The 27,708-nt window shown below is 43.8% G+C and overlaps 1 protein-coding gene across 3 annotated transcripts; it reads right to left on the bottom strand.

Annotated features, from left to right (window-relative positions):
• Positions 1-43: 43 nt before the first annotated feature.
• On the bottom strand, positions 44-27,380 carry srpra (SRP receptor subunit alpha). 3 transcript variants are annotated; one of them, XM_056283337.1, is made up of 15 exons: positions 27,310-27,380; positions 27,033-27,162; positions 26,656-26,739; positions 26,365-26,528; positions 25,408-25,568; positions 21,421-21,583; positions 19,784-19,934; positions 19,485-19,603; positions 19,184-19,353; positions 18,997-19,083; positions 4,770-4,942; positions 3,171-3,384; positions 2,504-2,667; positions 1,814-1,912; positions 44-1,377 (listed from the first exon to the last, which is right to left on the bottom strand). In XM_056283337.1, the coding sequence occupies exons 2-15, from the start codon at positions 27,153-27,155 to the stop codon at positions 1,249-1,251; spliced, it is 2,001 nt and encodes a 666-aa protein (XP_056139312.1). In that variant the 5' UTR covers positions 27,156-27,162; positions 27,310-27,380; the 3' UTR covers positions 44-1,248. The 3 variants fall into 3 exon arrangements, with proteins under 3 accessions (XP_056139312.1, XP_056139314.1, XP_056139313.1); XM_056283339.1 differs by having other exon boundaries at positions 19,184-19,305; XM_056283338.1 differs by having other exon boundaries at positions 27,292-27,366.
• Between the last annotated feature and the right edge of the window lie 328 nt (positions 27,381-27,708).

Below are 27,708 nucleotides of genomic sequence, written 5' to 3'. Positions count from 1 at the left end.
CATTCAAGCAGTGTACAATTGAGACAGTCTTGTCGTCAACTTGACAAAAGTGTCACCGCGCAGGCCTTTACAGCATGTAGCAGCTTTATTTGGAAATGTTTACATTCTCATAAATTAGGACAAATCTTTATATCTCTCAATTCTCTCTTATTGCACTACTAAAAACAAAATTTTAGACCTATTCATCCTTTATGCAGAGTAACATAGGTAATAGGTCCATAGGACTCCAATTGACCAGACAGAAAATGTAGTCCATTATCAACTGAACAATGTGTGAGAACTACAATTTTACAAAAGTATTTATCCTCGACGATTAATTAGAATATAACCAACTCTTCACATTTTCCAAAGAATGTTTGTGTTTAGTAAAGAGATGGGGGGGGGGGGCTTTCACAGGGGAAAAAAATCAACCCAGAGCACCAAAGTTGACAAAGGGATGAGAGGATCAGCCTCACAATAAGTACAACCATTTTTCTCAACACCACAGCAACTCTTAAAGGTGCAGAGTCACAATGTTTATTGTCCTTTACAATTGTAGTGCAATGCACATTGACCAGTGCCTTCTGTTTTGATAATATATCAAATCCAATCTGTTTCAAGCAATTTCTTGTTAAGACTGATCCTCTTAAAGTGGAAGTAGTGGATTCCAACTGGTACGGTCAATGGATGACCCCTCATGCAGTGAAAACAGGGGCTAAGGAGATGGAAGGCAGGCAGGCACTGTGGTCACTAAGCTGTCCTCAGGAACAGGCAACTGCTGAAATGTCACATCCAACAAGCTTTTATGACCTCACCTCATTTACATTAAGGGGTAAAGGTAACAAGATACTAAACTCTGATTGGGTAAACCAGTAGGTGAACAGCAGTTTTAGTCTAGATTTATTTGTTTGGCTAGAGGATAAGTCAGTTAAAATGTCATTTGTGTGGCGTTTCTGCAAAGCTTCAGCAAAACAGGTACTTTCAAATTTGGCCCAAAAATTAAGAAATAATGCAAATGGAGGGTCCTCTGTCTTTGTAGTGCAACATTCTCTCTTGTCTTTCAAAGTCCATGCTCATTCTTTATTCTTGCCTGGAGCTGCGAGAATACAAGCCTGTGCATGACTCGAGTTTGTTGGGTGCCAAGGTGAAGGGGGACTCGGGGATAACTGGATGAGAAATGCAGATTAGCAGGCCCAGAGCATCTCGTGACAGTGTAACAAAGGTTGGTTGGTTTTGCCACACAGATGATCAAACAGAACATGCAAACACTCAAGCCTTCATCAGGGCGCTGACCACGGCGCGGGCGTTGAGGCTGCGCAGGTCATTGTAGGTCTGCCCTGTGCCCACAAACACAATAGGCTGACCTGTTATGTAGGCCATGGAGATGGCAGCGCCTACCTGCAGAGGGAAAGCAAGGAAAGGGATGTGTGCCAGAAATGTCTGAGTCATAATTTACTCATTTAACATGAGATAAACCTTAAATATTAAGCACCAAAAATCAAAACATCAGTCAGTGGCAAATGATTGACAGCATGAATCTTATTTTTACTGAGCCCTTAAACTTCCAGTCACTGAATTGTTTTCCAGTTATGAAGCACACCAGCAACAGCGTATGTGTTAACATTAGCCCATGATACATGTATCCTGTTCTTGCACTTTGATTTTTCTTTCTCAAAGTACATCTTATAAGTATTTTGTTTTCAACTTGTGTGTTGAGCCAGCACAATAAGCATTTCATTATGAGAATAAGTGTGAAATAACTTTTCAAATATGACAAACTTGATGAAATGTTTTAAGTGAATTTTCAAGCGAAGGAAAAAACTGCCAATAATACCTTGTCATCGATGGTGTCAAACTTGGTGAGAACAATTCCGTCAATGAGGCGAGGTTTGTCAGACATGGAGTGGTCTGCCAGAGCCTGATTGAACTTTACCTGAGGGCATGAGAAATATTATAGTTAGGGCATGACAGGATCTGTGCGACAGATGGCATATTGCCTTGTTTCTAGCATATTGGTCTGGTTAGATGTTTCATAATCATGCTTTTCTGCTGGGGTTTTTTTTTCCCAGTATCCGCTTTGAAATTATACATGATTCAACAGTAAGGAGCAATGCTAAGCAAAACTGAAGTCAGCTAGACAGTTTCAAACAAGTAAAATCAAAAACAACCCTGATTCCGGTTTTCAAAGTTAGTGCATCCTTTCATGACCGTTATTCTGAGCATAAACCTCTCTGCTATCTGTACCAAGTCCAAAGGCTATGCTTAAGACTCAAAGTTATCCGACCTCTCGATTCCAAGCCTCAACCATATGTTTGAAATGTCGTGTTTTGATTGGTGGCTTTTTAATCTTTCTTTTTTGTAAATCTTCACATTTTGTCTTTTCTTTCTTATAAAAATCGCAATTGCCAGCAGTAGCATCATTCAAACAGTGCACTGTCATGTGTAAATATTACCAGCTGGTCATATGTGTGCACAGATAAATGGCACAGACTTCTCAGAATTTATTTTTTTTTACAAGTCTTACCAGCTGGTCAACAGCTTCATTGCCCACCAGGGCCTCTCCGACAAACAGCACGAGGTCCGGCATGTTGACGGCAATCAGTTTGGCCAGAGCAGTCATCAGTGGGGCATTGTCCTGCATACGCCCTGCAGTGTCCACCAGCACTACGTCAAAGGCCTGGTTACGGGCTGGAGGACAGAGTGGGGAAGATGCGTTTTGAAACTGACAATAACTAAAGGATACCAGCAATGGCTTAGTGACGTACACCAAGTCGTTCATAAATATTAAGAACACCTGCCCAGTGTTTGAGTGCTTTCACTTGGATCTTTCCACTCATCTGGATTTCCAGTTCGTTATAACTGAGGCAGACTATGGGAGTGAGTGAAATAATTAAAGGATCATAGCTTTCTTGGGAAGTTTACCTTGTAACAGGTGTTCCAAATATTCATTCATTCATTTATTTATATAATGCAGATTATTTGCATCTCGACAATTCAAAGTGACTTTGGATAAACTATTAATATCAAAACAAAAGGAAAACGTCAGTCTAGTGTAGTATTTTATTTTTAATTGCCATGCATACACACAGACACATAAGCTGTCACTCTGCCCATAGAATCATGGCATCCTGAACTTGTCACCCACAAATTCAACCAGTAAACTTAGTGTTTTTAAGAAGAAACCACCTTACCATAGGCGATGGCTTCCATAGCAATTCCAGCTGCATCCTTGCCGTAGCCTTTCTCATAGAGTTGTACCACTGGCTGGCCCCCATGCTCCTCAGGAGGGTGCAGAGAGTTCAGGCGCCGCTGGTGGGTCCTGAGCTGCTCCACTGCTCCGGCACGGAATGTGTCGCAGGCTGCGATCAGAACAGTGAACCCATTCTCAATCAGCCAGAAAGAGATCTGATCAAAAAGAAGAGTGCAGGGTTGAGTTCTGGAGGACATGTACACTGTGATAATCACCAGGTGCTAACAGAACCAACATATGAGGTGAATAAGAATTACGTCTTGGTATTAGACATCCATCCATTATCCAAACGGCTTATCCTGCTCTCAGGGTTGTGGGGATGCTGGAGCCTATTCCAGTAGTCATTGGGTGGCAGGCAGGGAGACACCCTGGACAGGCCGCCAGGCCATCACAGGGCAATCACAGGGAATTATATATATGAAGAGTTGCATCCCTAATCATAGCCATGTACCAAATTAAATAATTGACAACTTCTCCTACAACACAACTGATCGTATGAGAGGACTTGGTAAGACCTTTGCATTTGAAATGGTCAAATTTATATTAAATAATTAGTTTTTTTAGGAAAAATGAACATAAATCCCAGGTGACAAATTTTCTCTTAGATGGATGGATATAAAGTGCTTTGAAATTAAACCTTTAACAACAGTGCCTAAAATGTGTACAGGGTTGCCAAATTTGGTCAGGTGCCTGGAGTGACACGTTTTCCATGCATGAGTATGCTGCATTTTAGTAGTCATCAACTACTCCCAAAAAGCAGTTGATCATTTTTTTCACCTAATAACAACAACCAATTCTCATCTAAAAGGTCTTAAATACAACCAGTAAAAGGTTAACTAATGTAGACAGGACCAACCTGAGGGTAGATGAAAAGAGTCCTCGATTGGCTCTGGGAGGCTGTTTACAAATAGCCGCAATCTGATTGGACTAAACCCCCAGCAAGCCTGTGTGAGCTTGAGATATTCTATTTGACTGCAGAAACGCGACTGCTTTCTTTGCAGGTGGTGACGACAGCTGTTTAAAAGCCTTAAATTATCTTAAATTCCATGTTCAATACGGTATATATCCATCTGGTCCTTTTTGTCCAACTTAATGCCCTATAAGCATCTATAACGCCCTATAAGTGTAGCTATAAGTCATTGCAAGATTCATTATAACCATGTATACACCCACACAACACCTCATAACCACCTTTATGATACATTGTCAATTTAAAACAGATTTATGCATTATAAATATGTCATCATTAGCCTGTTTATCTGTCAAATGTCATAATACATCATAGCCAACTTGTTTTGCTGAAGTTTTGTAGAGATGCATAATGAGACTTCAGTGCTTTTTCACAGTCTTCAGCCATAGCCGTTAAGTCATTGTAATATACATTATAGGAAAGTATGGCCGTTATAGGTGTTTATAGGGTGTTATAGAGCATTATAGATGCTTATAGGCATTATAGATGTTTATAGTGCGTTATAGATGCAAGCTTCATAGAAAGTGTTACCCAAATTTCTCTTGAATAGGCTGCTCTTGCAGATCTCACCTTTGCCAGGTTAGTGGACTTGCCAACCCCATTGACACCACAAAATGTGATGACAAAAGGCCGTCGCTGGCTCTGTGCTTCCAGGACATCTCTTAGGATATCTACCCTTCGTTTAGGCTGCAGGATCTGCACCAGCGAATCTTGCAGGGCCTGCTTTACTGTTGAGGCCACAGCTGTACTCACACAAACAAGAAAAGAAGCTTTGGTAAGGGTCTACAAGCGTCACGTACCACTTTACACATGCTGCATAATGGGAAAACAGCATAACACAAGATTTTCTGTATCCATTTTGCTATCAGACTAGGGTGGGCAACAACATTTTATCCTCGCACAGCTGCATAATGGGAAAACAGCATAACAAGATTTTCTGTATCCATTTTGCTATCAAACTGGGATGGGCAACAACATTTTAGTGGGTTGGCTGATTGTACTCTGGTTAGTGGCAGCCTAAATCAGTGGACAATCGGCAGGGTTTAGATGATGACAACCTGTCAGCAACGCTATATTTGGAAAACAACAACAGTGTCAATGTTTATCACTGGTGGCCATCATCTAAACTGCTCTTGATAGTTCAGTGATTGGTCTGGCTTCCAGCTGCCAGGCCCAATCGGATCAGTCGATCCTTTCCAAACTAATATCTTGTAGAAAACTAGAGTTTTTCTCATGAGATTTATGCTGGCTATACAAGCCTAAAAACATATATAACTGTATAGGATGTCAGGGGAAAAGTAAGCTGGGCAACTATTGGTACCCTGCCACAGAAATAAGCCACTCCAAGCACAGAAGAGGCTTCTACTCACCAATATTACAATTCAAGCTTAAATGTTATTTTCCTCTGTTAATAAGTCTTTATTTTATCCATTTGAAAAGTGATGACAGCGTGGCAATTCTACTGGACAGGCAATTGATAATACAGTCGAACAATGTTCCAATATATTTTGACGTAGGGGGCAGTGAAAAACCTACTGCAGCTAATTTTTTGGACTATGAATTGTGGCAGCATTCGTCACTTGTTACTTATAATATATTGTTATATTGTCACTTGTCAGTCTAATGTAGTTATAAAGTACATCAAAATATATGGGAACATTGTTGCACAGTAATATTGACTGTGTCCAACAGAAGCATGACCACATCGGCATCATATTTCAATCTTTTTTTCATGCTGGAGTTGTTTCAGATATGTTCCTAGTGTTCATGTGACACGATCCAAAAAGTTAAGACAGCAGTATATATAATCTGTGATCATTTATCAAATGCTGCATTCCATTTTTATGCAGATGATAGTCAGCTATTGCTCATCCCCTTCAGTAGTACATATCCTTGAATTACTGCAGTCAGCCTTTGATGTTGTTCAGTCCCATTTAACTCAACTTAAGATGGTGTTGGATACAATTCCAAATTCATATTTTCAAATGGCAAAAAGTTAACATCAAATCTTCCTAAGATCACGACTGTGCAAGGGGTTGAAATTGAACTGGTCACAGCATATAAATACTTAGGTATTGTTATTGATCAGAACTTGTCATTCAAATCACATATTAAAAAATTGTTTCCAAGTTGAAATTTAAATAGTTTATTTTTTAGGAATGAACCCTCTTTCTCCCTCCAAGCAAGGAAACACTTGATTTCAGCAATTGTGTTTTTTTATTATTATTTTTTTACCTTTAATGGATTACTGGGACATGCTCTTTATGAACGCAACTGACCACTGCTTAAAGAAGTTGGACACTATACCATTGTGCTTTACATTTTATTACTGGCTGTAGCAATCGTGTACACCACTGTATTATGCTGCTGCTAAGTGGCCATCTCTGTATCTCCGCAGACTTTTGCATTGGTTGTATAAATCTCTCCTTGGGCTGGTTCCTCCTTATCTGTGTACATACATGTGTAAAAACCAAAATCAGTACGGCCTGCACTCTCAACGATATTCTACAGATGTTGGTCCTAGGAGTTATAACAGAATTAGGCAAAAAAGCTTTTAAATACACTGCCACTTCTTCCTGGAATAAGGTACAGAAGGGCCTAAAATTGTCAGAGCTGATTACTATGGGGAAATTTAAGTCAATTTTAAAGGATCGAGAAAATAGTACTCTTGGTCAATATGAATACTCTTAAATTTTTGACTGAAATCATTCTAGAAATTTGTACTTGTCTATGCATCATAACTGGATTTTTGTCCTTGACCTTGTATTGCATATTAACTAGATGTTACGTTCATTTGTTTGCACTGTGTGACAGTTGTATTTGTCTGTTTGTATTGTTTGTGTTGATTGTTGTAACAATATTTCTGCTGCTCTCTTTGCCAGGTCACTTGAAACAGATTTTTAATCGCAATGGGTCTTTTACCTGGTTAAATAAAGGAGATATATATATCTCCATCCATTTGAAGAAGGAAGACTTGTGTGGAGTTCAGGGAGGAGTTAAGACAGGCACTGGGTGGTAGTGAAGAGTTGCCGGATGGCTGCTCAAGCACTGCAGAAATAGTGAGGGAGACAGCTAGGAAGGTACTTTGTGTGTCATCAGGACAGATGAAGGAAGACAAGGAGATTTGGTGGTGGAATGAGGAAGTACAGCACAGTATATTGAGGAAGAGGTTGGCAAAGAAGTAGGATAGTCAGAGAGATGAAGAAAGTAGACAGGAGTACAAGGAGATGCAGCGTTAAGTGAAGAGGGAGGTGGCAAAGGCAAAGGAAAAGGTGTAAGGTGAGTTGTATGAGAGGTTAGACACTAAGGAAGGAGAAAAGGACTTGTACCAATTGGCTAGACCAGTGTTTCTCAACCCAGTCCTCAAGGAACCCCTATCCTGCATATTTTTTTTGCAACCCTGAATAGGTACCTGTTTGTAGTTATTCAACCAATCAGCAATGAATTTTGTCAGATGTTGCACACCTTGCATAATTAAGTGCTGCGAGATGATTGGTTGAGTAAGTACAAGCAGGGCTACCTATGCAGGGTTACAATGAAAATCTGCAGGATAGGGGTTTCTTGAGGACTAGGTTGAGAAACACTGGGCTAGACAGAGGGATTAAGCTGGGAAGGATGTGCAGCAGGTTAGGGCGAAATGTGCTGACAAGTAAGGAGAGTGTGCTGCGACGGTGGAAGGAGTACTTTGAGGGGTTGATGAATGGAAAAAAATAGAGAGAGAGAAGGTTGGATGATGTGGGGATAGTGAATCAGGAAGTGCGGTGGATTAGCAAGGAGGAAGTGAGGGCAGCTATGAACAGGATGAAAAGTGGAAAGGCAGTTGGTCCTGATGACATACCTGTGGAGGCATGGAGATGTTCAGGAGAGATGGCAGTGGAGTTTTTAACTAGATTGTTTAACACAATCTTGGAAAGTGAGAGGATGCCTGAGGAGTGCAGAAGAACCATACTGGTACCGATTTTCAAGAATAAGGGCGATGTGCAGAACTGTAGCAACTACAGAGGTATAAAGTTGATCAGACACAGCATGACAACATGGGAGAGTAATAGAAGCTAGGTTAAGAGGAGAGGTGATGATTAGTGAGCAACAGTATGGTTTCATGCCACGAAAGAGCACCACAGATGCGATGTTTGCCTTGAGAATGTTGATTGAGAAGTATAGAGAAGGCCAGAAGGAGTTAAATTGTGTCTTTGTGGATTTAGAGAAAGCATATGACAGGGTGCCGAGAGAGGAGGTGTGGTTGTGTATGAGGAAGTCAGGAGTTGCAGAGAAGTATGTAGGAGTGGTGCAGGATATGCATGAGGGAAATGTGACAATGGTGAGGTGTGCGGTGGGAATGTCAGATGGGTTCAAGGTGGAGGTGGGATTACATCAAAGATCAGCTCTGAGCCCTTTCTTGTTTGCAATGGTGATGGACAGGTTGACGGAGGAGATCAGGCAGGAGTCTCCGTGGACTATGATCTGTAGCGAGAGTAGGGTGCAGGTTGAGGGGAGCCTGGAGAGGTGGAGGTATGCACTGGCGAGAAGAGGAATGAAAGTCAGTTGACGCAAGACGGAATACCTATGCGTGAATGAGAGGGAAGACAGTGGAATGGTGAGGATGCAAGGAGCAGAGGTGACAAAGGCGTTTTGAGTTTAAATACTTGGGGTCAACTGTCCAAAGTAATGGGGAGTATAGAAGAGAGGTGAAGAAGAGAGTGCAGGCAGGGTGGAGAAGAATGTCAGGAGTGATTTGCGACAGAAGGGTACCAGCAAGTGTTAAAGGGAAGGTTTACAAGATGGTTGTGAGACCAGCTATGTTATATGGTTTGGAGACAGTGGCACTGATGAAAAGACAGGAGGTGGCAGAGCTGAAGATGCTAAGATTTTCATTTGGAGTGACGAAGAAGAACATGATTAAGAACGATTATATTAGAGGGACAGCTCAGGTTGGACGGTTTGGAGACAAAGCAAGAGAGGCAAGATTGAGATGGCTTGGACATGTGTGGAGAAGAGATGCTGGGTATATTGGGAGAAGGATGCTGAATATGGAGCTGCCAGGGAAGCGGAAAGGAGGAAGGCCAAAGAGGAGGTTTATGGATGTGGTGAAGAAGGACATGCAGGTAGCTGGTGTGACAGAGGAAGATGCAGAGGACAGGAAGAAATGGAAACGGATGATCCGCTGTGGCGACCCCTAACAGGAGCAGCCGAAAGTAGTAGTAGATATATATCCATCCATTATCCAAGCTGCTTATCCTGCTCTCAGGGTCGCGGGGATGCTGGAGCCTATCCCAGCAGTCCAGGCAGGGAGACACCCTGTACAGGCCACCAGTCCATCACAGGGCCGACACACACACATTCACACCAAGGGACAATTTAGTACGGCCGATTCACCTGACCTACATGTATTTGGACTGTGGGAGGAAACCGGAGCACCCGGAGGAATCCCACACAGACACAGAGAGAACATGCAAACTCCACACAGATGACGACCCGGGATGACCCCCAAAGTTGAACTACCCCGGGACTCGAACCCGGGACCTTCTTGCTGTGAGGTGACTGCAGTAATCACTGCGCCACCTTATCTATCTATCTATCTATCTATTTATTTATTCATTAGGGATGTAATTGTACTTGTATTCATACTGAAAATGTTTGTTATGGGTCTTTCGGTTTGGCACGTATGTATAACAAACAAATGCAGCGTTGTTTTAACCACTGCATGTGTGAAACTTCTGTGTCGAATTTAATTTAATACTCCAAGTTTCCCCCCTAGCAACTTTCGTAAAGGGATTTTGTATGTTCAGCTGCCCACTAAGCATGCATGTGCACACACACATGCCACAGAGAGATCGTAGGTAATTTACAACAGCGCAGCCTCATAGTTATGGCAAAAGCAGATAAACCAGAGGTTATTGCCAGCAGATCTGCCCTTTCTGCAAACAACATAGACAAGTTAATTATTCTGGGGGAAAAAAAACCAAACAAACATGAAAATACAATCTGTGAGGTACTGGAAGCCTGTCCAGGGTGTCTCCCTGCCTGCCGCCCAATGACTGCTGGGATAGGCTCCAGCATCCCTGTGACCCGAATTCAGATAAGCAGCTTGGATAATGGATGGATGGATGAAAAAACAATGAATCTCAGCACAAGTTGGGACTGTTGCTTGGTCCTACTGTGAAGCTGAAAGCTGTAAATATGAATACAAGTACAGTACAGCTCAAGTAAATTGATTTTTTAAATGTTGCACCTTAATGGATATTTATTTTATTAAATGTTTTATTTTTTTGAGAGAATACTGAAATGAAATGAAAGCCACTTTATTTAACATTGTATTCTTACAATGAATTTGCACTCTGCATTTAACCCATCCTATTATATACAGTGCCCTGCGAAAGTATTCAGCCCCCTTGATAGTCATCACTAATTTCTGGATTATAAAAGATACTCACGCATCTGTTCCTGAACAATATTATTTTTGTGAACCCATAAACTCTTAACATGTTCCCAAAGCCAAAACAAGTTATATTTCACTGACTTTTTATTAATAAATGAAAAACTAAAATATAATGCTTGTATAAGTATTCAACCCCTTGTGCTCTGAAGGCTCCAAGTTTTCACAAATGTCAAATTATTCCTAAAACAAACTCAAGATAAACACAATTGGACATAATTAGTGTGCACCTGTAAGATATTAAAGTAATGTTCTCGTTTATGGGCAGAAAAAGCACTCTGTGTAAAGTTCATTAGCCCGGTGTGAACTCCATCAGAAAATGAAGACAAACAAGCATAATACTGAAGTAAGAGAGTGATTAAAATGCAGAAGGTGGGAAAGGGATACAAAAGAGTATCAAAGTGTTTGGATGTCCCACGGAACACTGTTGGATCCATTGCCAGAAAGTGGAAGATGTATCACACACCCACACACTTTGTGGGACAGGCTGTCCCTCAAAACTAAGTGTCTGAGCAAGATGTGGGCTGGTGAGGACAGCCACAGATGATCCTGCAATTACTTTAAAAGAGCTCCAGAGGTCAGTGGCTGAAACTGGAGTAAATGTGCATGAGTCAACCATATCACGGGTCCTCCATAAATCTGACCTGTATGGGAGAGTAGCAAGTAAGAAGCCATTGCTCAAAACTATGCATATAAAAGCATGCTTGGAGTTTGCTACCAAGCATGACAGAGATGCAGTTAGGATGTGAGTAAAGGTTTTGTGGTCAGATGAGATGAAAGTTGAGCTTTTTGACCAAAACTCAAAGCATTATGTGTGGTGCAAACCTAACACTGCTCATGCCCCAAAAAAACACCCTCCCTACAGTGAAGCATGGCGGCAGCATAAAGCTATGGGGTTGCTTTTCATCTGCAGGCACTGGGAACCTTGTCCAAATTGAGGAAAGAATGGATGGAGCTAAATACAGGGAAATATTGGAAGAAAACCTGTTGCAGTCTGCCATAAAACTGAAGTTTGGGAGAAGGTTCACCTTCCAGCAGGACAATGATCCTACGCACAAGGCTAAAGCAACAACGGCATGGCACAGCAACAAAAAGGTGAACATTTTAGAGTGGCCAAGTCAAAGTCTGGACCTCAACTCCATTGAAAATCTGTGGCACAGACTGAAAATCGCAGTCCAGAGGCACCATCCCTCCAACCTGCTAGACCTGTACAAATTCTGCCAAGAAGAATGGGCAAAAATTACTCCAGAAGAATGTGAAAAGCTTGTACATACTTAACCCAAGAGAATCATGGCTGTTATCATAGCAAAAGGGTACTCTACAAAGTATTGATATGTGGGGGTTGAATACTTATACAAGCACTATATTTTAGTTTTTAAGTCATTTACAAAAAGTCAGCGAAACATAACTTATTTTGGCTTTGCGGACATGCTGTTACAGCTTATGGGTTCACAAAAATAATATTGTTCAGGAACAGATGTGTGAGTATATTTTATAACCCAGAAGTTAGTGATGACTGTCAAGGGGGTTTTGCCAGGCACTGTAGCAGCAGTGGGCAGCTGCGTGCCCAGGGAACAACTCCAGTTCTTCTTTCCATTGGCTATGCCTATGTTTACGTTGCACTGTCCTACTGTGAAGCTGAAAGCTTCTAATATGAATACAAGTACAGTTAATTTTCTAAATGCTACATCTTCATGTATGTTTATTTTATTATATGTGAGAGAGTATTTATTTTGATTTACTTTTAAGTAAATTTTACATTGTAGCGGACTATATGAGCACAAACCACCATAATTGGTAGACACGGGCCCTTTAAGAAAGGGTTTCCGGGTTGAGAGGGCGAGGCGAGGACTAGGTTGGTTGGAGCTGCGACATGTTGTTGATGATGGTGATTTTATACGGAAGAATAAATGATACACGCTCTCGTGTACTCAATGAGAGAAATTGTCCATCTCTACTTCCCTGCAATTTCCACATTGGTGACCCTGATGTTTGTCTGCTGGACGTTTCCAGAGACAAATCTTTATGAACTTGACAACTAATGCGGTTTCTCTCAAGCTGCCGGAGTTCTGGGAGTTGTCAGCCTCGGCTTGGTTCACCCAGACATAAGCACAGTTCGCACTGCGGGAAATCACCGCGGACACCACAAAATACTATTATGTGGTGTCAGCTCTCAGCAGTTAAACAGCAACCGGAGTGGTGAGCCTCCTCAAAAATCCTTCGCAGCAGGATAAATACGAGACACTCAAGGCTCGCTTGTTGAAAAGTTTTGAACTTTCTGACACTGAGTGGGCCAGTCGGCTTTTTTCTCTACAAGGCCTCAGTGACAGTAAGCTGTCTGAAATAATGGACAGGATGCTGGATCTCCTGGGAGAGCACAAGCCTGACTTCCTCTTCATCCAACCGTTTCTGCGACAGCCGCTTTCTCAGGTACAGGCTGCTTTAGCCAACACTGCCATCACTGACTGTCGTGCTCTGGCCGAGGAGGCTGATACATTTTTCCTGGCTGGTCAACAGTACTGCGCAGCCACGATTTATTCCTGCCCAGACATTTTCATCACTGCCTAGAGAGACAACAGTCACCGCTGCAGCAGCTGCAGCAGCAGCAGCAGCAGCAACAGCAGCTCCTCAACGGTGGCAAGATCACAGCTGGTGTTTTTACCAGACAAAGTTTGGACCCAAGGCCAAGCGCAGCGGGAAACGCCACAGCCGGTCCTCAGTAGTGGCCATGTGCATCGGCCGAACTGGCAGGCTGCTTTTCATCAAAGACTCCATTTCTGGACAGCGGGTCCTGTGCGACATGGGTGCGCAGAAGAGCGTCCTGCCCGCATCGAGAGTAGACATCCTGTCCTGCGGATGTGACCCCTCAAAGGAAGCTGCTAACAGCAGCCCCATCCACACTTATGGCACTAGGTTTATGGAGCTGCGTTTCGGAGGACAGCGGTTAGGTTGGGACTTTGTCCTGGCGAAAGTGGCCATCCCCCTCCTCGGTGTGGATTTCCTATGCACCTATGGACTGTTGGTGGATGTCAAAAACCACCACTTGAGCAACGCTGTCACTTTCTGCTCATATAATAATAATAATAATAACAATAAAAATAATAAATTAAACTTATATAGCACTTTTCTAATACTCAAAGTCGCTTTACAATAAACGGGGTGAAACAAGATGACAGATAAACATAACACAGACATACAGGGGTGGATGGGAAGAGGGGGCTACGAGAGGGAGTAGGGGCAGCCACACATGACACCAGCAGTATGCGTGTACTCTCAGTGAAGCGGACTCCATCAGACTGTCTAGAATGCTCTCCAATACAAACGATTTTCTCAGGCTTCTTGCTGAGTTTCCGGTTCTTACACAGCCCACCTTCTTGTCTTCCAATGCCAAGCACGGAGTGGAGCACCACATCACCACCAATGGCCCACCAGCCTATGATAGGTCTTGGTGCCTCAACCTAACCAAGCTCACCGCCGCCAGCGAGGAATTCGAGAATATGGGGTGTCTCAGCATGATTCGCCGCTCCAACAGTCTGTGGGCTTCACCCCTCCACATTGGGTGGTGCCCATGCAGTGATTACGACCGACTCAACAACACAATGACACCGGACCGCTACCCAGTCCCACACATCCAGGATTTCTCCGCCCACCTGGATGGAAAAGTCATCTTTTCCAAAGTGGACCTTGTCCATGGATACCATCAGGTGCCCGTCCACCCACTGGATGTCCCCAAAACTGCGGTGATCACTCCATTTGGACTATTCGAGTTCCTGCGCATGCCGTTCGGCCTCAAGAACGTCACACAGACATTCCAGAGCCTCATGGATTCAGTGCTACGGGACCTGCCTTTTGTTTTCGTCTATCTAGACGACATCCTCATCGCCAGCACCTCCAAAGCAGGGCACCTGTCCCACCTCTGGACTCTTTAAGCGGCTCAGCCAGCACGGGTTGATTGTCAATCCAGCTAAGTGCCAGTTTGGGCTGACAACCATCGACTTCCTCGGACACCGAGTCACCAAAGACGAGGCGGTACCCCTCCTGTCAAAGGTAGACGCCATTGTGACGTAACCACGACCGCTCACAGTCAAGTCCCTCCAGGAGTTCCTCGGCATGGTGAACTTTTACCACTGCTTTATCCCCGAGCTGCTCATCTCATGCGACCCCTGTATGAGGACCTGAAAGACAAGGCCACCAAACACACTGTGGACTGGTCTGCGGAGAGGGACAAGGCATTTGTGGACACTAAGGCTGCTCTGGCTGATGCAACAATACTGGCGCATCCATCACCCAAGCCTCCGATCGCCATTACTACCGATGCTTCAGACCACACAGTTGGGGCGGTGCATGAACAGTGGGTGAATGGCCCTTGGCAGCCTCTCACTTTCTTCAGCCGACAGTCACACCCCAGCGAATGGAAGTATAACACATTCGATCGGGAGCTCCTCACTCCCTACCTTGCCACTCGACATGTCTGTTCCCTGCTGGAGGCCCACCAATTCAGGGCGTTTGTGGACCACAAACCACTGACGTTCATCATGGCCAAGGTGACTGAGCCGTGGTCCGCCCGCCAGCAACAACAGCTCTCCTGCATCAGAGTTCACCACAGGTGTACAGTATGTTGCTGGCAAAACCAACCTTGTCGCTGACTGCCTCTCCCGGGCCATTGCAGGGGCCGTCCACTTGGGACTTGACTATGCCCGCATGGCAGCTGATCAGGCCGCCTACCCAGACGTCCAGGTTTCCGGGCCGGCTGTCACCGGGCTGCAGTTAGAGGACGTGGCTTTCGACAATGCTGGTACCATGCTCCTGTGCGACATCTCCATGGGTCGGCCCCGGTCCGTCATTCCCACTGGCTGGAGGCGGCATGTTTTCGACGCTGTCCATGGCCTCTCCCACCCTGGCAAAAAGCCGTCTCAAAGACTAGTGACAGCCAAGTTCATCTGGCACGGGCTCAAAAAAAACGTGAGCGATTGGGCTGACACCTGCGTGGAGTGTCAGCGCTCTAAAGTGCATCGCCACACCAGAGCCCCCCTGGTACAGTTCCCGGTGCCCAAAAGGATGTGCGACCACGTAAACGTGGACCTAGGTGACCACCTGCCCCCCTCCCACAGTTTTACTTACCTCCTCACCACGGTGGACGGGACCACTCGATGGCCAGAAGCCGTCCCACCGTCATCGACGACGTCCATCGACGTAGCCCGGGCATTCATCGGGACCGGGGCTCACAGTTTGCATCTGAGCTCTGGAATGCAGTCGCAGAGAGCATAGGGGTGAAGCTTCACCACACCACCGCATACCACCTGCAGGCCAATGGGTTGTGCGAGCTGTTTCATCGCTCTATGAAGGCCGCTCTTTGGGCCAGCCTCAAGGATAGCAGATGGGTCCACAGGCTCCTGTGGGTCATGCTGGGCCTCAGGACCACCCCTAAGGAGGACCTCCAGTCCTAGTCCGCTGAACTGGTTTACGGACAGCCGCTGTGGGTCCTAGGGGATTTCGTCCCCAACACCACAGCTTCCTGGTCTGCAGCCCATCAACGGGCCACAGTCCTGGATAACACCAGAGCTTTTGCATCGGTCCCCATTTCGCAACACGGCCTCCCACAGTCTCAAATCCCTGCAAATCTGTAGATGGCAGAATATGTTTTCATCCACCACCACGCCCACCGTGGAACCCTGCAGCCTCCCTACAATGGGCCGTTCCACGTCCTGGTGACCGGACACAAGCACGTGTTGTGGAAGTTGGCGATAAGCCAGATCGCATTTCAGTAGATCGCCTCACACCATCTCACCTCCTACCCTGTCCCCACCCCCCGACAAGGCCCCTAAGGTTCCTTTACCACCTGCCCTACCCCCATGCCGCCGCAAGGTCCTTAAGGCCCCTCCTGTAGGCACCCTGGCCTCTGCACCTTTTCGGCGAAGCCGTTGCAGCCGGGCCATCTACCCCCCTCCAAGTTGACTTTTTTTATTATGGTGAATTCTTGGGGGACATATGTAGTGGACTATATGGGCACAATTCACCATAATTGGTAGACACGGGCCCTTTAAGAAAGGGTTTCCAGGTTGAGAGGGCCAAGTGAGGACTGGGTTGGTTGGAGCAGTGCCATGTTGTTGATGATGGCGATTTTATACGGAAGAATAAATGATACACGTGTTCGTGTAGTCTATGAGAGAAATTGTCCGTCTCTACTTTCTAGATATATTTCTAGTTTTTCCCCCTTATTCCACCCGATTAACCCAAAAGCATATGGCCGTAACTCTTGTCGAATAACTCCCCTGGCTCACGTTTCCACAGGAAGGAGATAGTCGTAACACCAGCTTCCTTCAAACTCGTGTCAGCTGCTCTCGCTATTTTACACGCTGAAGCCTCGCATGGACTGCACTACCTTTAGGCCGCAAAGGAGACGTAAGGAGAATGCTTTCGGTTGCTTGGCTGCAGGCGCCTGGATGGACCAGAGGTCGCTGGAGAACGACGAGTCCCTGAACACTACACCGATTTACACCCACTATCCCTCGGGTAAGAGTGGCCTAATGAATGCCTTACCCCATGGATGCTCTGGCCATGACCGGCTACGGCGAGTCTGGGATACGAACCTCTCAGCCACAGGACGGGCAGATTGCAAGAACGGTGGTTTATTCCACTCGTCCATCAGAGCAGCCCGTCTCTGCAATTTCTACAACATTTCCTGTAATTTCTACAACATTTTTATAATGTTGCAGCCGGTTGCAGCAGTATTGACAGACTTTTTTCTTTCTTTTTTTTTAAATAAAGACAGCCATAGTTTGTTCAGTAAATAATTTTAGGTTTTGTTTCTTTTCCCCTCCCCACTGTACTGAAAACGTATCGAACCGTGACTTCAAAACCGAGGTACCTTCCGAACCACAATTTTGTATTGTTACACCCCTTATCTATATATGGACACTATATGGACAGTGTCTCCAGCTGTGGTAAGGTACTGGTTAGTATGGTTATGTAACCTAATCCATGGTCCAGATGGACAACAATTTATTAATGGAGAAAGCTTGCAGATTTCAGTTTTAAACTATACTGCACCTGCACTCAAGCCGACAGAGTGCCATAACTGGCAGTAGGCTAATCTTGCCCTTGTTGGTACAGCAATGCCCCTTTTTATACTGATATTAAGTGGACTGATTTTGAGTTTCCTGACATACATTTTCAAGTAAAAAGCTGTTTCTGTAAACAGAAGACAGATGAATTATATTCTATGGCTGAGATCAGGTGTCTCAACCTCCACTTAAGTTGCTCAGCAGGAGGCTTGTGGATGGTGGTCTCTCACTTCCGGGTGTAGTGATCGCCGCGGGTCCATCACGACCTTACCATATGGACGCTCCTATGCAAATGTGTCCGCAGCAGCACCCTCTTGTGGTACCTCCTGTTTTCACAAAGTCTGCTGCGGGGGCGAGCGGGTTCCCGGCGGTATAACCGTGTAAGTCGATTTGGACTTGTTAGCCTTGGTTGGCAGCCAATCTAGGAGAAGGACAACTCTGATTTCAAACCCGGATAGATGAAGCCCGTTGGCCTTGTCAAGCAGTTCATCTAGGAGAAGGAAAACTCTTGATTTAAACCTCCGCTGCGTTGCAGGTATACTCGTATACGGGAAAGGCTTCGGGAAAAAACCCTGAGGAAAAATCTGCATCCATCTCCACTGCCAAGGTGGTCTCCGACGAGAGAGTGGAGCTGATGATGCGCAACTCTTCCTCACTTTAATCATTGTGCAAGTCATCAGTCATCCATCACAGGACAACTAGATGGTCCTCGTCACTGCCACGGACGAATAACATGTTTATTAAGAGACGGCTGACACCAAAATTACCATTCAACAACTTCAATACTATTTTTCAAACAATTTAAAATCACTGCTGTCCAACGCCTGTAAATACTGCAACGCCGCAGTGGTAGTCATGGTGCATCTGAAACAGTGGCTGTACCCAGACATGTCGGCAATAATCAAACAATAAAGTTATTTTTGCTATTACTCTGCACTGGAGAACTGTAGTGGGTTTCTAAGATAGAGCAATAAACGTCGCAAAGGAAACGACACAACCAACACACATAAATAGTGACATGACACGTGCCATGACACTCAAATTACACAGTCATTTTGATCGGTCATGGTCATTTTAGGTAGAGCTCATCAAACCTTTTTTGTGTGCAATTGATCTACAACTCATTTTAATGCAAATATATGCAATTTCAGGAACATTCAGGGAGCGGCAGGTCTGTATCTTTATTTTTCACAAAGTTATTAAACTTTGAAAATCCAAAACGGTCAAAATGACCGCCTTGGTCATTTCAGCAGTTTTTCCTCTGGTGGTTAAATGATTATTGGCATCATGGGATACTTACTGGTGAAGGTGCCCATGACTTTGCCCTCCAGCTTCTTGGCAACAGAGTCACAGAGCTGGGAGGAAATGTCAGCTGCTACATTCTTAGCTGATAGACAAAAAAAGAAAAGTCTGGTTTAGAATGCTTCAGTGATACTCAAGGAATGCCAAAAACAAATAAAACAACAGAAAGAAAGATCATGTCATACCGATGAGGTGATCCCTCATCTTGTCCAGTACTGGCTCCATGTCCTCTTGAGACAGGCTCTTAGAGCCCACTAGGCCTTTCAGCATCCCAAACATGCCCCCAAACCCACCACGCTTTTTGGGACTGAAGAAAACCAGAAGAAGCTTAAAGAGACTGGTAATACTTAATGCTCTGCATTTTTGACACAAAATATGTCCCATTAGGTGGAAAAACAACACCAGCAAGAAAAAAAAAAAAAACACAAAATTGGAAATGCTACAGCAAAGTAAGAAGAAGAAAAAAAAAAGTTCCAGGGGTCTTACGCTATCTTGCTTGTTTCAGTGACAGATATTCTCTCCTCTTCCTCTTCCATCTCATCTTCCTCACTGGACTCACAATCCACAGATAGCAGCTCCCCTTTCATGGAGGTAAGGTTCATTCCCTGAAACATAACCATTAGATCAAGACCTTGACCTCAAGCTCTTGATTTAAATGCCTAAAACTTACCAATATAATATCATTTCATCAACAAAACATTATGAATTAGGCTATAGAATAGTCTACTTTTAGAAACAACCAGATCAGAAAAAGGAATGTATACAGAATTTTATTAGGTGCATACCACATCCATTTGTGTTGTGTGGTTCTGGTCTCCAGTTCCACTGGTACCATTTTCCTTTTCTTGGCTGTAGTCCAGGTTCTTGGTGCTGTTGCCAGCTGTACCCCAAACACGCATCTGCTTTTCCTTGGGCTTTTGTGGCTTGGGGGATTTACTGTGAGAAAGATATTTCAATAAGATGATCAATGACCAGTGGCGACAGACACTTCGGATGTATACTTGTGCAGTAGTCTCCTAGCAGAGACTTATTGGAAATATAACGTGAAGAAATACGTGAATCTAGTTGAGGCGAACGCATCTGGAATCTCCCAGAGCATGCACCCCTCCTGTATCTGTGTGCTCCTCCTGCCCCCCATACTCCTGACTCAAACTGTAGAATAAATATCAATTAATTGTTGATGGGATTATAAAAACTGTTAAGATCTGGATGAGAACCGTGCTACCCAACTTCGCGTGCCTGGGGGTATACTCCCCTGAAGATTTTTTTTTTATAAGCTACTAAATGCTCATTTCTGATGTCTTTTAGAATTCTAAAAGACATCTAAGACATTCTAAAGACTGGTGCTAGTCACAAGCTAACAGAATTACAAGATTGAGCAAAATTAAGTACAAAGTATTAATCTATTAAGTACCTTTACATATGATATGCTTACATTTACAAAGAAAATTAAGAAAGGACAGCCCCACCGGGTACACAACTGATTACAATTATTTCCAAAATTATTACTCTATGCTGTGCCAGAAACCATGTTAATATGTGAAAAAAAATTACAAATGTGAATATGAAAGATTATCCTATGCTTTAGGACTGGTGGGGGGACAGGGCCAGAGGGGTCTGTCCTTATTTTTTCTTATTGGTCTGGAACAGCGTCTCAGTGGCCCGCTTTAGCTATTTTGCTGTATGCCTCAACCTTGCCCTGTTCAGCTGTCTGCTTTTTGCCCTCCTGAGCACTGCCAGATCGTTGTCAGCCATACTTGCTCTGCTGCCATTGCTTTTCTAGCAGACTCTGTTGCTGTTGGCGTTTGTCAGCGGTTTCTGCTAACTGGATGTTCTTCAAGTGTGCGGCCCACCTCCTCATACCTGACATCCTCCCTTAACAATGTTAGCTAACTTGCTACTTCAGGCTTTTCAACTGGCAGGTATTTTAAGATTTTCAGCTAACACCTCTGTAATTTCATGGCAGGCACACACCACTGTGGCATCTTCGTTTTGGCTTTTTCCACACAGCAGGGTCTGAGCTTGCGCTGTACTGTGACTAGTGAATTGATTGGCTGCTGCCTTTTGTTTGACAGTCGATGCACACACATCCAAATGCATTCCATTGTGGAAGTCACTTTGAGTAGGCAAGCTCCCGACCCCTTCCAATTATTTTTTCATCGGATCTGTACAAATCCCATAGGTGACCCAACTTGGATTCAAAATGGTGAATTCCACAGAAAGGTGAAAAGATAGTATGCCTGTTCTGTGGAAAGTTACATGTCAGTGAACAGGACACTGACCTCCTCATCTGTTCATTCACATTAAGTTGCTATGGTTATGACAGCTACATGCCTAAAACTGATTTTTTTTTCTTTCAATTTTAGCTGCTGAGTTTATTAGGGTTTTAAAAATGGTGTTTTTAAAACAGCTGTTCTCTGACCTGGGTTTCTCAACAGGTCCCCCCATGCGCTTGCGGAAGAATTCTTCTCTCCTTTTTTGTATTATCTCATCTGGAGTCAAGCCCTGGTTGCCATTCTCAATTGTCTTTTGACTGCTGGAAGAGGCCTTTCCTTGATCCCCTTTGACAGGCTCAGCTGCAGGAGCTGAGAGAGAAGAAGAAGAAAGCCACTTTATTTTGTCATTGTAGGTTACAATGAAATTTGTTTTCTGCATTTAACCCATCCTATTGTTTAGGAGCAGTGGGCAGCTGCAGCACCCAGGGACCAACTCCAGTTCTTTTTCCCTATTGCCTTGGTCTGGGGTACAGGCAGGAGTATTAACCCTAACATGCATGTCTTTTTGATGGTGGGAGGAAACTGAAGCACCCCAAGGAAACCCACACATACACGATCAGAACATGCAAACTCCACACAGAAAGGACCTGGGCTGGCCTGGGGTTCGAACCCAGGACCTTCTTGCTGTGAGGCAACAACGCTAACCACTGGGCCACCGTGCCCCGCTTCCCTCCTTTTTTTCTTTTTTTTTTCTTTTTTTTTTAAGAAGAAAGAATTAGGGAGGAACATCAAACCAAAGTCAGTAAAAACAAAATTGTTATTTCTCAAACAGGTCTACTGATTAGGATTTTAATAGCATTAAAATAAAAACTTGAGATTACAGTTATTATATGAGCAACAGACTGTCTTTTTCACCTGTACGTCTTTATGCATGGTCAATCATCTAGGTAAGAAAATCACAAAAGTTGAATCAGTTCATCTGGACACTTTTATTGCGAGAGAAATGTTTCGTCACTCATCAAACACCCCTTTCACACTGGCCAAAAAAACCCGCTAACACCCGCCTTTGGTGGTCAGTGTAAAAGGGTTCAATTGGCATTCACTCCCGGGTCAAATGACTCTGCAGTAGTCACGGGGATTTACTGGTTCCACCTCCGATTGGCATTGATGTAAACGCGACACCCGGGTGGACATGCTAAGTTGCGCGATGACGTAGCGCCATTGTCCACGTGTCATAAAAATCACGCCGGCAACTGAGAAAAACATTTGTTGTTTGTGAGTCTCCATCTTAATTCAAGCAGTGCTCGAACATTGTTCAGACTGCGCTGAGTTTGTATCGTTTCAATCAATCAAGAGACTAAAGTACAGGCTATAAAAAGTTACGTTAACCACCGTCTCTCTGGCTTCCATGCTTTCTACTGTTTACTTCCCTGTTTTCATGACGTCAAAGATGACTCTACAGAAGAAACAAAAAAGAAAGGCAAACTCGTCTGATGGCAGTCAGACCCGGGTCTGCTGGCACTGTGAAAGGAATCAATTCCCTATTTTTAGCAGGCTTACCCACGTTTATAAAACGCTAATGTTGGTATAAAAAGGGTATATGTTACCTCTTCAGTATCAGCTGACTGCAGGTATCCCCTATCCTTCTAAACAATACAGCGGCATAACGATCAGCAACAACGATCGGTTTCATATGCAAATTGCCGTGACAAATAACTACAGTTTCAGTGGTGCAGCAAGCTAGAGACAAATGTAGTCTTAGCCCCCCCCGTTCAGGGATGGTCGTTCCCTCCTCACATACAGTGCATCCGGAAAGTATTCATACCCCTTCACTTTCCCCACATTTTGTTATGTTACAGCCTTATCCCAAAATGGAATAAATCCCTTTTTTTTCTCATCAATCTACACAAAATACCCCATAATGACAAAGTGAAAAAGGTTTTGTACAAATTTTTGCAAATTCACGGAAAATAAAAAACTGAAATATTGCATGTACATAAGTATTCACACCCTTTGCTATGACACTCAAAATTGAGCTCAGGTTCGTCCCGTTTCCACCGATCATCCTTGAGATGTTTCTACATCTTGATTGGAGTCCACCTGTAGTAAATTCAATTGATTGGACATGATTTGGAAAGGCATACACCTGTCTATATAAGGTCCCACTGTTGACACTGCATGTCAGAGCAGAAACCAAGCCACATGAAGTCAAAGGAATTGTCTGTGGACCTCAGAGACAGGATTTTTCGAGGCACAGATCTGGGGAAGGGTACAAAACATTTTCTACAGCTCTGAAGGTCCTGAAGAGCACAGTGGTCTCCATCATTTGTAAATGGAAGAAGTTTGGATCCACCAGGACTCTTCCTAGAGCTGACCGCCCAGCCAAACTGAGCAATCGGGGGAGAAGGGCCTTGGTCAGGGAGGTGACCAAGAACCCGATGGTCACTCTGACTGAGCTCCAGCGTTCCTCTGTGGAGATGGGAGAACTTTCCAGAAGGACAACTATCTCTGCAGCACTCCACCAATCAGGCCTTTATGGTAGAGTGGCCAGACGGAAGCCTCTGCTCAGTAAAAGGCACATGACAGCCCGCTTGGAGTTGGCCAGAAAGCACCTAAAGGACTCTCAGACCATGAGAAACAAGATTCTCTTGTCTGATGAAACCAAGATTGAACTCTTTGGCCTGAATGCCAAACGTCACGTCTGGAGGAAACCAGGCACCTCTCATCACCTTGCTAATACCATCCCTACTGTGAAGCATGGTGGTAGCAGCATCATGCTGTGGGGATGTTTTTCAGCGGCAGGAACTGGGAGACTAGCCACGATCGAGGAAAAGATGAATGGAGCAAAGTACAGAGAGATCCTTGATGAAAACCTGCTCCAGAGCGCTCAGGACCTCGGACTGGGGCGAAGGTCTACCTTTCAACACGAGAACGACCCTAAGCACACAGCCAAGACAACGAAGGAGTGGCTTCGGGACAAGTCTGTGAATGTCCTTGAGTGGCCCAGCCAGAGCCCAGACTTGAACCCCATTGAACATCTCTGGAAAGACCTGAAAATAGCTGTGCAGCGACGCTCCCCATCTAACCTTACAGAGCTCGAGAGGATCTGCAGAGAAGAATGGGAGAAATACCCCAAATATAGGTCTGCCAAGCTTGTAGCTTCATACCCAAGAAGACTTGAGGCTGTAATCGCTGCCAAGGGTGCCTCAACCAAGTACTGATTAAAGAGTGTGAATACTTATGTACATGCAATATTTCAGTTTTTATTTTTAATAAATTTGCAAAAATTTCTACTAAACCTTTTTCGCTTTGTCATTATGGGGTATTGTATGTAGATTGATGAGAAAAAAAAGGAATTTAATCCAATTTGGAATAAGGCTGTAACATAACAAAATGTGGGGAAAGTGAAGGGGTGTGAATACTTTCCGGATGCACTGTAGATGGCCTCTTTGACTCCCCATTCAAACCAGCGTTCCTCCCCATCAAAGATGTGCACATCCTCATCCTTGAAAGAGTGGTCACTGGCCTGTAGTTGGGTGTAGGCTGTGGAGTCCTGGCCTGATACGTTAACTCTTCTGTGTTGTACCATCCTCTTGGCCAGCGTCTGTTTGGTTTCCCGAATGTAAAAGTCATGGCAATCATACCGGCACCTAACAGTGTATACTATATTGCTCCGTTTGTGCCAGGGGACCTGATCCTTGGGGTGGACCAATTTCTGGCGCAGGATGTTTTTGGGTTTAAAAGCAACCGAGATGCGGTGTTCGGAAAATACGCGTCTCAACTTTTCTGAAACTCCCACCACATACAGAATCAACCACTGGTTTATGCTTATGCAGCTGTTGTCCTCTCTTATTGGCTGGTGCATTGTTTGGGTGTCTTCCTGGCTTTAACAAACGACAGTTTGCATATGAAATCGATTGTTGTTTTTGGTCGTTATGCCACTGTATTGTTTATAAGGGAGGGTATACCTAAAGTCAGTTGAGATTGAAGAGGTCACTTAGATTAGTGATGAAATGTTTCTCTCTCAATAAACGTTGTGTCCAGGTGAACTGATTCAATTTTGTCATTTATCACCAGTAATTTCAATGATAAAAGCACACCAATATGATCACATTAGAATTGTGTTCAGTAATCAAAAAACGAACCACAAACAAAGCCATTGTTATTTTACAGTGCTAACAGGCTATACTTACCCTCTTTTTTGCAGTTTTTATTCTTCTTGCCTCCTTGTTCCTTGCCTTTGTCCGCACCCCTTGTCTCAATCATTGACTTCACAGTTTTTTGGGATTTCTGAGACTCATTAAAAGTCCGCATAGAGACAGGGCCTCGAGCTTTGCTGCTCTCCTCTGCCTCCCTGGTTGAAAACATTTTAAAATAAGTCAGCGTGATTACACCTTAAATCATACAGTGATGATCAGTGTTACTTGGCAGTTTGGCACACAGAGACTTTTGATATCTCGAGCTTAGTTTCACTTTCAACTTCATTAATGTGCCTATCATTGATCTGAATTTTGATAGCATTATCTCAGCAATTTCTCTTAATTTCCTGGCAATAACACTGACAAAGTACTCCTCAAGAACTATGAAAACATTTTTTTAACTGGCACCACATAACATTTTGGATTTCAGCAATGTCTCATACGTCGCTGTCCCAAGACAACCAAGCAGTTTTTTGATATTATTTCTTCGTATCATAGCAGCAAGACACATGCGTTGATTTACAAGACATAGCTCAAAAGTAGTTCAAGAGCTGTAGTTTAAAAGACTGTCTCAGAAGAAGAGGAGCCATGTTCACAGTTCAGGTAAAGTAAAATTGCTAAACCTGTGCTTTTAAGCAATCCGTAATTCAAAGAAAGCAAGGCTTCTAGGAAATTGATCTCAACAGCGATTGCATCATTTGCCCATTGTTATCACACTATGTGACTAAGTTAATTTAATGTTTAAACTAAAAGTTACTTGGTGCCCCTCAAATAATGTGTATATCATAATACATGTTGGCAAGCGCAAGAAACATAGCATAGCATTTGAACACCTAATGCATATACTAAACATCATTACTGCCATTTTTAAAAACATCATCAGTCTGAATTAGAGACATTCCGATTTCAATTTTCCATTAATGACTTTGTTGATTATGCCATTGCCTTTACCTAAGAAGCATCATGAAGTCATCTTCAAATTCAAAGTTGTTGTTGAGAAGTTTCAATGTCCCCCTCTGTTCTAGTTCATTCTTGTAACGATCCCTGAAATGGAGCTGGACGTCATCTATAAACTTGTCGACATACGTCAGCGTAAGGATCCTTTGAAAACCCACCTCGATGAGAGACACATAACAGGCGTTTCTTAACATGCAAGGAAAATTGACATCTGACCATTTACAACAAACGAATGTTGTCCAAAAGAGATGCATTGGAGCCACGGTGTGCGGTTAGGAGACTTACCACAAAAACCAACTCAAACTCATTATCCAGCTTGTATTTAAGACTTAGAGCCTCGTGGGTAAAGGAGTTGCTTCCACTCCGTTCCTGAAATATGGGAAACATGTATTTGTTTCCCGGGTGAGCTGGAGGCAAACATCAGTTATGTTGTGGGAAGATCCCTTTAGCAGTTCAGATCTTACTCACTATGATTTGACCCTCTTAGCCTCAACCAGATTAAAAACCGAATAAACAATTCACATGCTTTCTTAACCTTTTCACTCGCTGAACGTGCCACTGATTGCACACTGCGCAATAAGCTAACGTTAGCCAAACAAGCTTCCGTAATGAGGGCATAGCAGGCAGCTGTTAGCCGATCGTATGCTGTCATCTTGGCTCACCTGCAAGATGACGGAGCGGATTAAAGCGTTGACAGGCCCAGTGAAGGATTCGGTGACCCCGGCACCCTGAAAACACCACAACACTATGCCCCCCTTGCTGAAGATGGTGAAGAAATCCAGCATCTTGGAGCTACACGAGGGTAGGTCGAAGAAAATAATAAACACGGTTACCATTTTTCAAACGGGTAAAGCGGTGTTAAATTAACGATCCATGAACTCCTTCAAATAGCCTAATAACTGTTAAATGAAGAATTCTTACCAAATACGGCTAACTTACTTCGACAGATAATAATTCTCCACAAGTAGAACCCACCACCGTGAAAAGATGTTTTAGACACGTCAGAGGCTGAACCCGGAAGTGACGCAATTTTCCGGAAACTCGATTCGCGTCTGCGCGGCATGCGCTACGTCACATACAGCTAGGTAACTCTTAAAGCTATAATTGTTATTGTAAAAATACGACTAACAAACCCATATAATTTATTATAATGTTGTTTATTTTATATGGTAAATTCTTTATCTACAAGCAAAATAATAATAATAATTCCCGGCCAACTTTACCCTATTTTTTCTTACTGAAATGAACTCACTTCTCAAGCTCATAATCTTCTTAAAGAATTGTAGAGTCAGAGTACAGCAATATGTTTGAAGATACCCCTGACGTTGAATGATGTGG

The sequence above is a fragment of the Lampris incognitus genome, chromosome 7 (genome assembly GCF_029633865.1).
Source record: "Lampris incognitus isolate fLamInc1 chromosome 7, fLamInc1.hap2, whole genome shotgun sequence".
Lineage (NCBI taxonomy): Eukaryota > Metazoa > Chordata > Actinopteri > Lampriformes > Lampridae > Lampris > Lampris incognitus.
The sequence above is the reverse complement of the archived record's forward strand: the minus strand, read 5'-3'. Positions and strand labels throughout refer to the sequence as shown.

What these genes read in the sequence shown, in the direction of transcription:
- srpra (XM_056283337.1), bottom strand. Translation starts at nt 27,155, where the DNA reads ATGCTGGATTTCTTCACCATCTTCAGCAAGGGGGGCATAGTGTTGTGG. An exon ending in GACTTCATGATGCTTCTTAG is followed by an intron (nt 25,569 to 26,364) that starts GTAAAGGCAATG and finishes GTTTTCAACCAG; the next exon opens with GGAGGCAGAGGAGAGCAGCA. An exon ending in GGACCTGTTGAGAAACCCAG is followed by an intron (nt 19,935 to 21,420) that starts GTCAGAGAACAG and finishes TCTTTCTCACAG; the next exon opens with TAAATCCCCCAAGCCACAAA.